The following is a 14,772-nucleotide window of genomic DNA, read 5'->3' on the forward strand; positions in this document are numbered from 1 at the left end:
GTAGGTATACATACCTAAATTTTTTTCAGACCCACGAAACCCCTGACGATACCCCTGGTGGTATCGTGGGTCTCTTTAAGGGTCTAAAGTGACCTAAAATCAAACGATTCTGAGGCCGGTATTCACAAATATTACTATGAGGTCTTACAATCCGCGTGGACGCACTGGGTGACACACGAACCAATTACGGTGCTCTATTAAATGCTGTGCGTTCGATTTTCTGCTTCACTTAAGGAAGCATCGTTTGTGAATACGGGCGTGAAACGTTAAGTAGGTTTAGTGCCGTCTTGTAAATATCATAGCTGGGACAGTTCAGTTATCCAACTTTAATTATGAGCATATAGTTTGAGTATTGAGTCAACTTTCTATACCGTTACGTTACTTATGAAAGAAAGTAACCAAGTATCCACGAAAGCACTGGCAATCAATGCTGACAATGGAGTAAAACTTGCTGTTTCATTATCCAAATAAGGAATAACGAATTCAAATAATTTCTACATCACCTTAGCGGGCTTCCCTTTCTTCCTAGTGGTGAGGCGGTCCAGGGACTTGAACCAGTTGGGTGCAGACGAGGCGGGGGCGGGCTGCCGCCGAGGGGGCGAGGGGGTGGGGCTCGGCGTGGCTAGCCTCCGTCTGCCTCTGTATCTTTCAGCCTAGAAATAGATAACAATGATGCTTGATGATGGAAGTTAGAAGTAGGTTCGTTCGTTCGTTCGTTTCAGCCAAATGACGTCCACTGCTGGACAAAGGCCTCCCCCAAGGTTTTCCATAATGAACGGTCCTGCGCTGCCCGCATCCAGGCTCTTCCCGCGACCTTTACCAGATCGTCGGTCCACCTAGTAAAAGGCCTGCCCACGCTACGTCTTCCAGCCCGTCTTAGAAGTAGGTACCGTGGCGTTTTAGACCCTCTTCTTGAAAACCAAAGTAGGTATTGGTTAGGCTTCAGGGACAGGTGGACTACTAGGTGGACCGACAATCTGGTGGAGGTCGCGGGAGGTGCAGAACCGGTAGTAGTGGAAATCCTTGGGGAATGCCTTTGTCCAGTGGTGGATGTTATTTGGCTGAAATGATAGGGACAGGGAAAACCTTTAACTTTTGGGTATTTATTGGCGGTCAAGCTGTAAATCCTGGATAACAGGCATACACTACACAGGATTTACAGTGGTGGGAACGAGAGGTGGGAATAGTCCCGTAGACAAAAAAAAGGGATATTCAAAAACATTGGAAACAAAAATGCAGCTGAAGATTTGATTGCCATTCCCAACGGCCATCCACAAAACCACAATATTCTAACTCAAAAACCCAAATTCGTTATCAACCGTCAGAATTTCTCAAAGGCAAATAAAAATTTGCGAACTTTTTGCTCGTCTCCATGTTTCGGCACTCAATCAGGCGCACGTTTTTTGGCCGACTGTAATTGTATCCACAACGAAAGCATAACGCAGGCAGGCAAGGTAGACTCACAAACAACCAAAGGGGAAAGAAATTGGCATAGTAGACGATGGCGGATTTACAATCTAGCTAAGTAGATAAAAAGTTAGGTAAAGATACGAAGCTTACTAGGCCAGTCAAATTAGATTAAAAAAATTTTTGCCTTTCTCTCCAATTTTGTGTGAGAATATTATTTTTTAAGTTTGTAAATCAACATAAAGAAAATGTGAACTAAATCTGCCGCTCTAGGCTTCAGCCTACTCAGCCTGCTGGTAAATCCGCCACTGATGGGCATACCTACATGGGTAAGTAATTATACAACTCACAAACAACCCAAAAGTACCACAGGTTTCGAAATTTTTTGTAAGAGATGTTAAATTATATGTGCGCGTGGGTAAAAGTTACAAGAGAGCAAAAAATTAGGACGATAAGTACCTACTATAAAATCAGTCTTTTAGTAAGGCTTTTATTTATTTTGAAGACATGACAGACCGAAATCAACTTGATTGTTTGAAAAGAATGCGATTCGGCTCCTTTTTGAGCCATGTCAGGCGGCTCCATTAAGTCCGACACCATGATTGTCACTTTATTTGTTACTACCCACACGACAGCATTAAATGATAGGTTTTATGAATCATAATACATGAACTACATCCTACGCTTGCAGTGAACTCTCTCAGCATATCCGTGTTGTGAGAAAAATGAGATAATCATTAAATAATATACGTCGAGAAAGAGGTAATCGACTGATGAGTCCGCGCAGCAAAAAATATTATTATTGTTTGGCAACATTTGCATGTTGGGGTTCCTTACGTTGGATTTGAGAGAGTTAGACAGCTGAAAAACTGATTACCTAAGTTCGGGAATTCTCGCAGTTGACCCGAAAAATTGCCTCTTCGTGGAATTTTACAGGCTACTTTCAGGAGCTCTTCTCAAGAACTCAAGTTCGTCAAGAACAAGATAAATTATTCGTGAAATAGGCAAGCCGTGTGGTGACGGCAGACGCGGGTGTCGTAAGAGGCGACTTACTACACATTAAACAGAGAACGGGCAGCAGAACACTTTGAAAAACGTCAATCTTTTAAACTGCGATCTCCAACCCGCCTGCCAAGCGTGGGGATTACGGCAAAACCCTCCACTATAGTGGAGGAGGCTCATAATCGAGCAGTGGATTGTAAGGGGCAGGGGGCTGTTGATGATGATGACACTTAGGCATACGGTGCTCAACCAATTAGGTAGGCAGGTAAAGTAGTCTACACTATACCTTCTTTTTCAAGTCACAAATAATATTACTACTTGAAGAAATAAAATATTTTTTTAGATAATTCTTCAATACTTTTTCCAAGGAAAAAAGTGGGAGACACCACGAGATACCATTTAGTGTGTCACCCGATCGAACAATCCTCCATGGATTAGCGGTAAAAGAATTAGATTCGCTCTGTGGAGGTTCTAAATTTTATTCATTACCCAGGTGACGCAATAATCGAAAAACCACTGTGTAATTGTTACCACTTGATTTGTTACAGACGTGAATCAACCTTATTGTCTGAAAAGAAATATCGTACTGTTACTTTGAGGGCGGGCACATCAAATCATCGGACCAATGATCCGCGATTGGTGACTCATAAATACTTTAGATTAGGTTAAAAACGGGACTAATCCCACTGCGATTCTTGTGTAGCCAGGATCTACAGATTGGCCTTCAATGAAACCCAACCATTGAAAGTTGATGATGATTGAGGGGGATAGCTAACTGTCTTGAAACAAACAACAACTTGCCTCTGCATATCCAAGAATATAGTATTAGTTATCCTAGAACTTGAAGAAAGGTTGAGGTTATACGTTTAGTCTTCATCAATTAACCGGTTGTTGATCTAAGTACATAATGGAAAGGACCCTATCCGGTCGAACTCAAGATCTATCTTTTAGGTTGAAAATCCTACTTATAATTTCAATCCGTACTAAATAAGTGCGAAAGTAACTCTGTCTGTCTTTTCACCTTAGCCATTGGCTGAGTTTGGTATAAATATTGTTTGAGACACAAACATACTATGAGGTCTCACAGTGCGCGTGGACGCACAGGGTGACACACGAACCAGTCACAGAGCTCTATTCAACGCTGTGCGTTCGATTTGCTACTTTACTTAAGCTTCGTTTGTGAATACGGGAGTCAGAAATTTTATCCTGTTTTTTGAAAGAGGGACAAGAGCGCATTGAAGTCTTTCAGTAACCGACCATTCACGCGGGTGAAGCTGCGGGCAAAAGCTAGTTAATCATACACTTCGGAGGCTTTCAACACTCATCAGTTGATTCCCAAACTATGATTTATGTGAAGTCAATGACCTCGTGCTCTACAGTCGCTAGAGATATTGTATGACTTTGTAAGTGTATGACTTACATACAACAAGTCATCAGCTAAAAACAAAAGACTTCATTAGAACGACGGGTTTTTGTTGCGTGTCATCACGAGCTGCCACCGCGGTGTCAAATGAAAAGCATTTGTCATCGAGTGAGGAGTGCCGAGTAAAGGGGAGGGAAGTAACGAAAATAAAATGAAGTTTAAAACTCAAGAACACTCCCCTAACTGCCTCAGCCAATATCGGAATACAAGCAATAATGTGACTTTACATTGTAATACTTTAATGTAATATTTCAAAAATTGTAAACCCACATATAGTTATTGCGACACAGGTCTGCGAGCCTAGTGCAATAACTACTGCTGCCTTGTATTGTACCTAGCTTTTTATGAAAATAAATATTTTATTTATTTATTTATTATTATTATTATTGCTAAGGCCTAACTTCAGGCCTACATAATTAAACAATTTAATTCACAGTTAGTTCTAATATAGATAAGGCCGGTTTCTGAATTGAGTGTGCTCATGACTTCAACTCAAAGATGAATTTATAAAAAGTCCATACCTACTTAATATGAGTACACTTAAGCCAAAAATTAAATTCAGAAACCGGGTCTAAGTATCCTTTGAACTTCTTACACAGTTCCAACATTATTATAGCGCACACAAAAAAGTTTTTTAAACAGTACAAAGACTCTGTTAATATCTTAGTCGCCTAAAAGTGTTGCTATACCAAGAAAGGGGCGTGTCAGGCTTAAAACTATTTATCACAATAGCAATCAAGGATCGCATCTTTGTAGCTCTTATTCCTTTAAGATAGAGTTCATTTTCGCAAAAATTTCATGGGGCCAAAGAACTTATTCTGCCGTTTTTGGTAATTTGTCGCGAGCAACTTTATGGTACACATCCTGGTGAGGTCAGTGAACAGATTTAGATCGTTGCTGGTTATCTATGAAACCTTACTTATATTTTCACTATACAAAAGTTGTAAGCTTGTCGACATTGTAAGTAGTTGTGCTAAGTTTACATGACATTTGCATTAGAACATGACAAAAGCATTAGTGCATAGACCTTTCATCATAAAAAAGAAATAGATGATATATCTATTTCTACACACACATTCTTATATTAGTAAATGTGCATGTAGGTAGACAGTAGACACAAATTAATTTCATACAGTAGTGCTTTAAATGTTAAATTAATAAGAACACGTGTGGTGACTTTCGTAAAAAAAACATTTGTAACCGATTTACTTTGTTATCAGATTAGAAAATGAAAACCGTGTGAAAAATTACTAAATTTTTATTCTCAAAATGACTACCTATATCTACACCTGACGTGTTTGACTAACCTCTTCTGAACACCCTGTATTTTATCAAAATGACGACCATTAACTTGTATTATTCAGCTGTCTATCTTCAAAAGTCAACACTCAATAAAGATCAAGGAAGAAAGCTAATTATGTCCATTAAATATACACAGAGCATGACATCACCTCCCTAAAGGTCCGGCAAGGCGATCCGCTCGCCATATGGTGCTTGGCCTTACAGGCAGGGTTGCCGACTGTGATATGTCAAAGTCCCCAAACGCATTGTCGAAATTCCCCCAAATATGGGGAAAGGAACATTTGACAAACTGTTAATACCACATTTAAATGATACAATAACTATTTATGAATATAAATTCCTGTTTTGAGCAATGAATTGCAAGGCAGGTATTTGACCGCAATCGTACTTGGTGATAAATAATATGCAGTCTAGGATGGTACATATTTGTCCAATAAGTGCCTATTCACTCTCCCTGCATTTTCCCCAAATTGTAGCTCTCGCCACACATTCCATAAGCTACACTTTCCCCGCAGTGTGGGGAATTCACCACAGTGGCAACCCTGCTACAAGACCAGATTCCAGATTCGGCTGTGACATTGTCTGCCTCTCATTGTACTGTTGAAATTCATGAAGGCTAGGCAAGCTGATCTTCCCAAAACGAGAAAAAGTTGGAGGTGGTTTGTGAACAAAGGATAAACGAGCTTTTTCTTTCAGAATGTCTTAACACTTCCGCGATAAGAATATAATACACAGCCTTCTGACTGAAGTCTGTGTAAAGGATAAGCTATCCAGCAAGGAAATGCAGCCAGCAGGTTTGAATCAACCCGATCTTCTGAAGTGAAAGATTCTAAGATCCCACGCTTCAAAAGCTTTAAGCCGCACTTAAGTTCGCTTGGTGGCGTATCTAAGCTTCTTTTTCAGGCCTGTGTCCTGACATGCCATGTCATGGGGGAGGGGATGGTGCGATTAGTATCTAGCTTATGGTTAGTACTATCACCTATTATCTTCAAATCGGTAGCCCAACATCCTGGGGAGAGGGCACCAGACCATTCCGGGGCCGTGCCACCCAGGCCTCCCCGCTATATTACGCGCATGTGCAGCAGGTTTCCCGCGACCCGGCTGTTCCGACCGGTACAAAGTTTTATCAACTTTAAAGATGATATTTAAACTCTGTAATCCTTAATCACAAAGTAAACTGATCGTCGCAAGCGCCGGGTGACGTCACGGTGTCACCACGACATTGACCTCAGGGCGTTGAACCACCCAATCGCGACTTTGATATATCGCTGGAGGATTTACATCGAATACAAAGAAATTGTATTTATTAGGATTGGGGTTTTGTCTCTTTCACACATGCCAAAATCTCTGAGCGTGCGAGCGAGATGGGTACAGATTATCGGAACCAGTTTACGAAGGTGCAGAATTTTCGTGGGTTTTGTGAACAATGGAATACAGAAAAAAATAAAAGGCTTTCAAGGACCAATAAGTAAATACAATAAGAGTTAAATAAAAATGCGCCACGCACCAATTTTGATGGTCACAAAATGAGGAACTCTTGTGCTACGATGCTACGAGCTACGATTTGGGATACACCAGCTTGGATGCGCGCCACGATATAATCTTATCGAGATATTTTATCGATTTTAGAAACGATTGACTCATATATTTGCCGTTCAAAATCGATATACCTAATTTCACGATAAGATCTTATGATGTGCATCCTAGTCCGGACAGTGGATTTTTTTAGGGCAACCCTAGCATTTTATCATTCTTCTTGGTGGCTCGCGTCTCTATGGTACTATGTAGTTATTTTAATTTTTGCTTGCATTAAACTACAGTCAATTGGAAAAACAAAAGCACAATTAAGTTCGCCATTTGTACGAGTAAAGTTTGAGTGGAAATAAAAAATGCTATGCGTTTGAGCCTCAATTCCCAAGCGACAAAAAGTTTGAGATATCGGAAACATTACTCAACGTAATGATCAAATTTAAATAAAAACATCGGCATCATTGTCCGAACCTATCAGTATGGGAAATCATTGAAGCAAGCCGTAGTTTTTACTGCAATTAACACTTTTTTCTTCGTGATTGAATTGTTTAGATCGTATCTTTGGTACAAATTCGTCGGCTGTTGTTTGTGACAAGGTCAACCGTTATTAATGAGAAACGGACATCCTAGTTATTTATTTCTGGTTTAACAATTTAACAATTCGGTGTTTTTTCTCTTCATAAATGATAATAAAGATGAATAAAATACTGACAATAACGAACCGACCGCAGTTTGCAATGGTTCCCAAATGCGAATTTGCCTTAGTTAACTCAAACTCAACGTTTTCTGTTAAATATTGTTATAATGTTTGTGACTTTGCTACACCCTCACAGGGTCAATGTATGAATGCATGTATATCTGTATGTGCTGAATATGTTAATGCAAATGAATAAATAAATAAATAAATAATTTCATGTCCCAACCCTACCACTGCATCTGGACTAATATAGACCAGTGCTGAAAGGAACTAAGAGGGAGGATACTGGCTGCATTTCCTCACTGTATAGCCTTCTTAGCCGCCTCTAGGTCTAGTGGTAAGACCACCTGCTTCAGACGCAGAGGTCCCCGGTTCGATTCCCAGTGGGAGCAGATTTTTCTGTTCGGTTTGGTTGGTGGTAGGGCTTGTTCTAAGTCCGCCTGGTTAGCTACCACCATCTTACCTAAGTCTGTCGCCATAACAACAATGTTAACAGCATTGTTGTGTTCCGGCAGTTAGAGGTGAGATAGCCAGTTCCTCCGTGGTTGAGGATTCCGGGTGAAGCTCGCTTCCACCTTCGGCCTGATCATCACTTACCATCAGGTGAGATACAGGCCAAGAGCTTCCTCGTTGTGGATAAAAAAAGCCTCTTTGTGCAGCGAAAGAGCCATCATAGTAATCGAACTCAGAACTTCTAAATCGAGTATGGTAATATGTCTCTAATAAGGTCTAAGACACTCCCTAGTAACTACTCAGTCTTTATTTGGCAGTGGATAACTCTCCAGGTTTCTAACATAGGTAGGTACCAGCGTTGCCAGTTTTTTTTTCGCCAAGTCGGGACTTTGGTACTTTTTGAGTGAAAATAGCGGGATTTTTCCATCAGAAGCGGGACATAGTAAAAAAACGTATATAATCAAAGGTTTTCAAATATTTGTCTTTTTATTTGACTTAAAATTACGTTTTTTTTATCCACAACGAGGAAGCTCTTGGCCTGTATCTCACCTGATGGTAAGTGATGATCAGGCCGAAGGTGGAAGCGAGCTTCACCCGGAATCCTCAACCACGGAGGAACAGGCTATCTCCTCTAACTGCCGGAACACAACAATGCTATTAAATTGTTGTTATGGCATGTTTACACATGTTTATGTGACAATAGATAGCAAAAGTAGCCATAGAAAATGTATTTTAACAAAAAAATAATATTTTACATCAGATTTACTCTATCTTTAAATTCGTCTTTAGAATAAAAAAAGAAAAAAAAATCGAAATTAAAAAAGTATTATTCTTTAGAATAATATGGCGTTCTAAACAATAGTCTGATGAAGTGAGTGTCTCTCTCCGAAAAGCGGGACCGAGCCTGTCCCGCGCGGGACATTTAAATTTGATTTAAAAATCGGGACGTCCCGCCAAAATCGGGATGTCTGGCAACGCTGGTAGGTACTCTAGATCATTAGAGACTCTCAAACTATAAAAATACTCGTACCAAAAATGCACTACAGTTATGGAAATCGTAATAAATCTGAAAACATAGGTCACTCGCAGGCGGTTTGGCAGTTTATAGATCTTTGAGGTCATTCCTATTATAGGCACATTACACATTACTTAAAACTTACTGCGAATGATATTAAACAAATCGTAAAAAGTGTGCCAATGTCGCCATAGGCTTATATTGACATTGCCGCCCATACTGCTCCCACATGATTTACCTCATCGAACGGTTTTGAAAAGGGGTCATGTTATGAATTAATTGACTGTAGTAATATTAGGTATAATGACGAAATATGTATAATATTCTTAGCCAGTTGGCTTAGAAAGGCCTATTCAAGGCATTATAATATGGGCCAATACTGAGACAAAACAGCACAAGAAAGTGCGTATTTAGAAACCTCTGCTATGGTGTATTCTAGTTGGTAAGCAATGCTTTCATAATTATAATGAGTTCTTAAGCCTTTTTTATACTAGCTTGAGTTATGATTTTCTGTGTTAAAATATAAATAATTATAATAGTTACATATTATTATCTACAAGTACACTATCCCTATTAAGATCGTAACAATAAAAAATAATTGTTTTATAGGACTTCTACGTACAATTAGATACTAGTCCAACAAAACTTTGTTTTTTGACAGAATGGGCTACTTATTTGGGAATTCTGGCTTGTAGTAATTGTCTACCTACTTATGGTCAACATTACAAAAAAGTTTTCCATGCTTTAAGCTCCCTGATATCAAAATAGTTTTAAAACTTGTCAAATATAAATCGTTAAAGGCACCACATGTTACACTACAGTACGAATTTGATTCGCCATTGATTCATGGTATTTATATGGTACATTCCGTGCAAAGGTTATGGAATCCATGGCACCAGCCTGTTACTACATCGGCGGACGGTGCACTTTCACTTGCTGGCTCAAGAGATAAGCGAGAGTCTATTGTCCATAATGATGTAGGTTTTGTTTTCGTTGGATATGAAGGTTCTATTACAGTCTGGTCTGTGAGCACGTAGAATTTTGTCCAACGACCCCAAGCTACCCATCCTTATCACTCGCGAGTAATTATATTGCTGTCGCGACTGTGCGACGGGCGCCCGCAGTGAGTGTGCGAGCGCGACAGCAACATAATTACGCGCGAGCAATAAGGATGGGTAGCTTGGGGTCATTGGACAAAATTTTACGTGCTCACAAACCAGGCTTTAGTAATGCACACGTAAAGTTGTGGACTTTGGACATGAAGGTTCTAAAGCTATGCGCGTGAACATAGAGATTTTTTAATCGATACCTAAAGAGGAAGCTCTCGACCTGCATCTCACCTGATGTAAAGTGCATCATATCGAAGGTGGAAGCGAGCTTTACCCGGAATCGTCAATCGCAGAGAAACTGGCTATCTTACCTCCAACTGCCGGAACACAGCACACTTAATGTATTTATGAAATGAAATAATTTTACGATAAATATTTTCAGGGGTTGTAAGGGGGAAAAGCCGCTGGGATATTTGGGGCAATACCGGAATGTTGATGCCATTTTGACGCTATTATTAAGCAATTTATAGTGGTAGTCAAAAATTTTACGTAGAATTTCGGTAATTTGTTGAACCTTTGATGACTATGGCCCACATAGTGTTGATACCCATTTTAGGTTATACTTCGCTGCTCTGAGTTTCTTGCGCTGCTTCTTCTCAGCACTGGCCCATTTATTGTCCCGAAGCAGTGGTAGGGTTAATACTGGGACGTGTAAAAGTGCTTTTAAAAAAAAGCCTATTTGCAAAAATAAATGAGTTTTAATGAAATAGGTAAAATAATACATAGGTTTGCTTCTAATCTTCAAAATGTTTTCACATTTGTCTATGAGATAAAACTCATTTATTAAGGTACATACTTATTTTGAGGAGAAAGATATAGTAAAATGGCAACGCTTGTCTCTCAAAAGCCTTTCATTTAGTCAAAATGCAACTAAAATTACAAGTTTTATTACTTGCATTGTTTTATGAAACCTCAATTCGACTGTGCCTTGCATTTTCGTTTAATTCTGTGTACAACTGCAATAAAGTCCGAGCAGGTTTAATTTTCTCTAACAAAACGAAATGCTATGTCCAATTTTAGCGAACAGCTACCTTATAAATCACTGTTGCTTGACTTTCAAAGACGATTGGCCGTATAAATTCTTATTAGAGTCGTATATTATGAAATAGGGAATTTATTCCACAGTGGACCTAACAAGAAGTCATTAATATAAGACAAACAAAGAGTGGAACTTCCAGGATCTTCTGATAGATAGAGATTCTATTACAGTTCTATGGGTAAGTAACTTACTTAAACCACCTCTGTGGTCTAGTGGTAAGACCACCTGCTTCAGACGCAGAGGTCCCGGGTTCGATTCTCAGTGGGGGCAGACTTTTCTGTTCGGTTTGGTTGGTGGTAGGGCTTGTTCTAAGTCCGCCTGGCTAGCTACCACCATCTTACCTAAGTCTGTCGCCATAACAACAATGTTAACAGCCAGTTCCTCCGTGGTTGAGGATTCCGGGTGAAGCTCGCTTGCACCTTCGGCCTGATCGTCACTTACCATCAGGTGAGATACAGGCCAATAGCTTCCTCTGTGCGAGCGGCACGGGAGGGTTTTGTCAGGCACTGACTTTGAGTTAAGACCTTAGATTAATAAAACCTAGACGCTTCGTCAAGAGTGAGGCAAAAATCTTATGTCATTAGTGTCATCTTTTTTGGGGAGTGTGGACAATGAAGGCGATTTACCCGAAAGTAGGGAGATTTTTAATAAGTTTTAAATTATTTACAACAACAAAACGTATCATGTACTAACTTATTTATTAAATTCACAGTAAATAACAAAACTAAAACTTCAGTTTAAAAACTATGTTGTAAAACTTGAAATTAGCGTTTTGTATGGAGAATTCCACGAAAAATGTTTTTTTCCATACTAAAATTTTTGCGATTTTTTAAGGAACTACAGATTCAAATTTTGTTTTGAAAATTATATGAAGGAAATTATTTAGGTACTAATGAATATTGAAGAAAAAAAAAGAAAAATAATTTCAACATTTCAGTTTATAAAAAAGGAAGTGTATTTTTACGGCGAACAATTGGGAAATTTATTTTCTTGTTACTGGTATCATTGCCGTATTTAATTTTTGAAAACCAAATTCAAGTAAAATACGCGTCGAATTGTAGTACTTACTTGTGAAATGTAACACTGGTCACTTTCTTTCTTTTATCTGAAGTATTCAGACACCCATTCACTGCACAAACCGTCATAATTAATTAAAATTTGTCGGACGTGTTTACCTATTTTTCACTTTGACAGTTCAAGTGACGTTTACGGGTGAGCCATTCTGGCTCCCTAAAATCTGCCTCACCTTTCGTGCACTGACTATCTATCTAGGTTTTATTAATCTAAGGTTAAGACCTATAATTCTCACCCTTTAAAAGATCAGACCTTCAACAAAGTGCTTTCATATATTAACGTGAAACTAGTAATATGTATTTGTAAGTAATAGATTGTAGATTCACGCCCATATTCACAAACATTACTACGAGGTCTCACAATGCGCGTGGACGCACAGAGTGATCACTGAGGTCTATTACATGCTGTGCGTTCGATTTGCTGCTGCACTTATGCAAGCATCATCTTGCGTTTCTTGCGCTGCTTCTTCTCAGCACTGGCCCATTTATTGTCCTGAAGCAGTGGTAGGGTTAATACTGGGACATGTAAAAGTGGGACTTTTTTAAAGCCTACTTACAGAAATAAATGAGTTTTATAAGTTTTTATCGTTTGTGAATAGACGGTTTTTTTGCTACCAATAAATAAAATAAAGAGGTTTATTTTCCAAAGAGCTTGCAAATAATTAGTTGGAACTAGTAACTAAATTCGTTTATTACTTCACTTATTTACACGTAAATAAAACATAACTTACACATAATATAACATAACTTTACTTCACCCAACGAGCATTATGATTTCGTCATACCTTTCGAAGCGTTTGACCGCCAATCAAATTGTTATAACACAGCTAAACACGTAGTCATTAATTTAAATTGTTCAATTGGAAACCGTTTATAACGCGGAAGGCACACAAACAAAGAATTCGTCATTCGACAGAGACCCGGACCAGCTCTCACCACTATCTTACAGTAAAAATTGAACAACCAGACCGTAATGAGGTTTTAAACTTACGATACTCATTACAATAATAAAAAAGGGGTCGATAATTAAAATTTGTTCACAAAATGGTCTCGTAGTCGGAAATGATGGGGTCTTTTTTTTAATGTAATTATTTATATCAATGGCTTATTTAGCTATTCCATGAAAATGTACCTAACTTTGAATATTTTTGTCTGTCAATCATATTTCAATCAAGGGCAGCTCTACAAAATTCACAAAAGCATCATTTCATCTTTGTATAGACTCAGTTGGTTTTGGCTGTATCGACGCTGATCAGTGAGTCGAAAAAAAGCAATTTTTCATTATGTGTGAAGCTAGGATTTCCTAGGACTTGGTAATTTTTAATATGTTTAATTAATTGGGTATGAACTTTCAACATTAGGTATTAATCTCAGGAAATCTTCAAAGTTACATGGCCATTATGGTTTTATACCTAGTTGCGTTTCTTTGGTGTTTATCACGAATACGTCCAGTCTCTACATCTTTTCCCACAAGTGGTTTGCCTGTTCTCCTCAAGCTGTGCCCTTCTGACCTATAGCAAAAGGTCGTGCGCGTTGTGTATCATTGCATACTTTGACTACAGTTTTATGATTTTAGTGGCTCAAACGGTCGTAGGTTAGTGGGTTAATAATATAAATAAACACGCCAGGAATCGACACGTAGTAATAAAAGCGAAAAACAATACGAAATCCGGAGTTATTTACAAGGAATTAGCATTTGAGGCGCATTCATGATGTTTATGGTTTATATTCGAATGGTTGCAAGTAATAAAATTATAATATTCAAAATAGAGAAGCCGTAAAGAGTAAAAAACTATTTATTATATTTCTTGTTTCTTCATCCTAGACAGACATCAGCTAAACTCATAATTCCTATCGATTTTTTGTGCAGAACAAGGCAGGTATTTCATTGCAATCACACCTGTGAGTGTGACTTTCTACATGAGTCTTGGATGGTACATTCTGTTCTGTAGGTGCCTATTCACTCTCACATAGTAATCGGGAAAGACAGCAGCAGGCAGTGCAATCCAGTCCCTAGTTGTTTGCATTATAAAAGAGTAAGCAAAACGCTAGTGAGAGCTGGTGGAATGTCGACAATCTATCTATACTATCTATACTAATATTATAAATGCGAAAGTAACTCTGTCTGTCTGTCTGTCTGTATCTCTTTCACGCCTAAACCACTGAACTGATTTTGATGAAATTTGGCATAGAGATAGTTTGAGTCCCTGGAAAGGACATAGGATAGTTTTTATTCCGGTTTTTGAAACAGACGTGCACCTCCAAGCGTTCGCCCCGGTACCAGAGCGTCGATGTGACATCACGGCAGTCAGGTGCGCAGTTAACTCGACTCATATAGTTTCAGATCTATAAACTGTGTATAAACTTACCAAGGCAGGCGAATCCAGAGGGCCAGCAGTCCTTGACCTGGACTTCCTCAGATCGCTCTCGGCGTCGGAGGGTCTGGACTGGTGGTCGCTGTCTCTTTCTGAGGAGTTGTACCTCTTCTCCAGGCGGTCCTTGTAGCGCCTCTCTTCTGTCTTTATGTCATACCTGTAAATGAAAGAACTTTACATTAAAGACTTGATACAGTAGTTTTTTTCTATAGCTTATGAAGCTGGCTGGCTTACTAGCTGTTTGTAAAGAGTGATGTTAAAGGAGAAACTTCAGAAGAAGATTTCAAATTCAAACTCTTGATTAATATGTCGACCCTTTCTAGGGTAGGTACTTATACAACACACGT

At 39.0% G+C, this 14,772-nt stretch overlaps 1 protein-coding gene across 1 annotated transcript in view; it reads right to left on the reverse strand.

Moving 5' to 3' along the window:
• blo (bloated) overlaps window positions 1–14,772 on the reverse strand; it is an 80,366-nt gene that overhangs the window by 3,002 nt on the left and 62,592 nt on the right. Inside the window, exons 7-8 of the mRNA XM_028311067.1 lie at window positions 14,420–14,582; window positions 504–653 (exon numbers count right to left, since the gene is read on the reverse strand). Coding sequence (XP_028166868.1) covers window positions 504–653; window positions 14,420–14,582 — 313 coding nt within the window. The remainder of the gene's footprint in view (window positions 1–503; window positions 654–14,419; window positions 14,583–14,772) is intronic.

The sequence above is a fragment of the Ostrinia furnacalis genome, unplaced genomic scaffold (assembly GCF_004193835.3).
Source record: "Ostrinia furnacalis isolate ACB-3 unplaced genomic scaffold, ASM419383v2 OfSCF3159, whole genome shotgun sequence".
Classification (NCBI taxonomy): domain Eukaryota; kingdom Metazoa; phylum Arthropoda; class Insecta; order Lepidoptera; family Crambidae; genus Ostrinia; species Ostrinia furnacalis.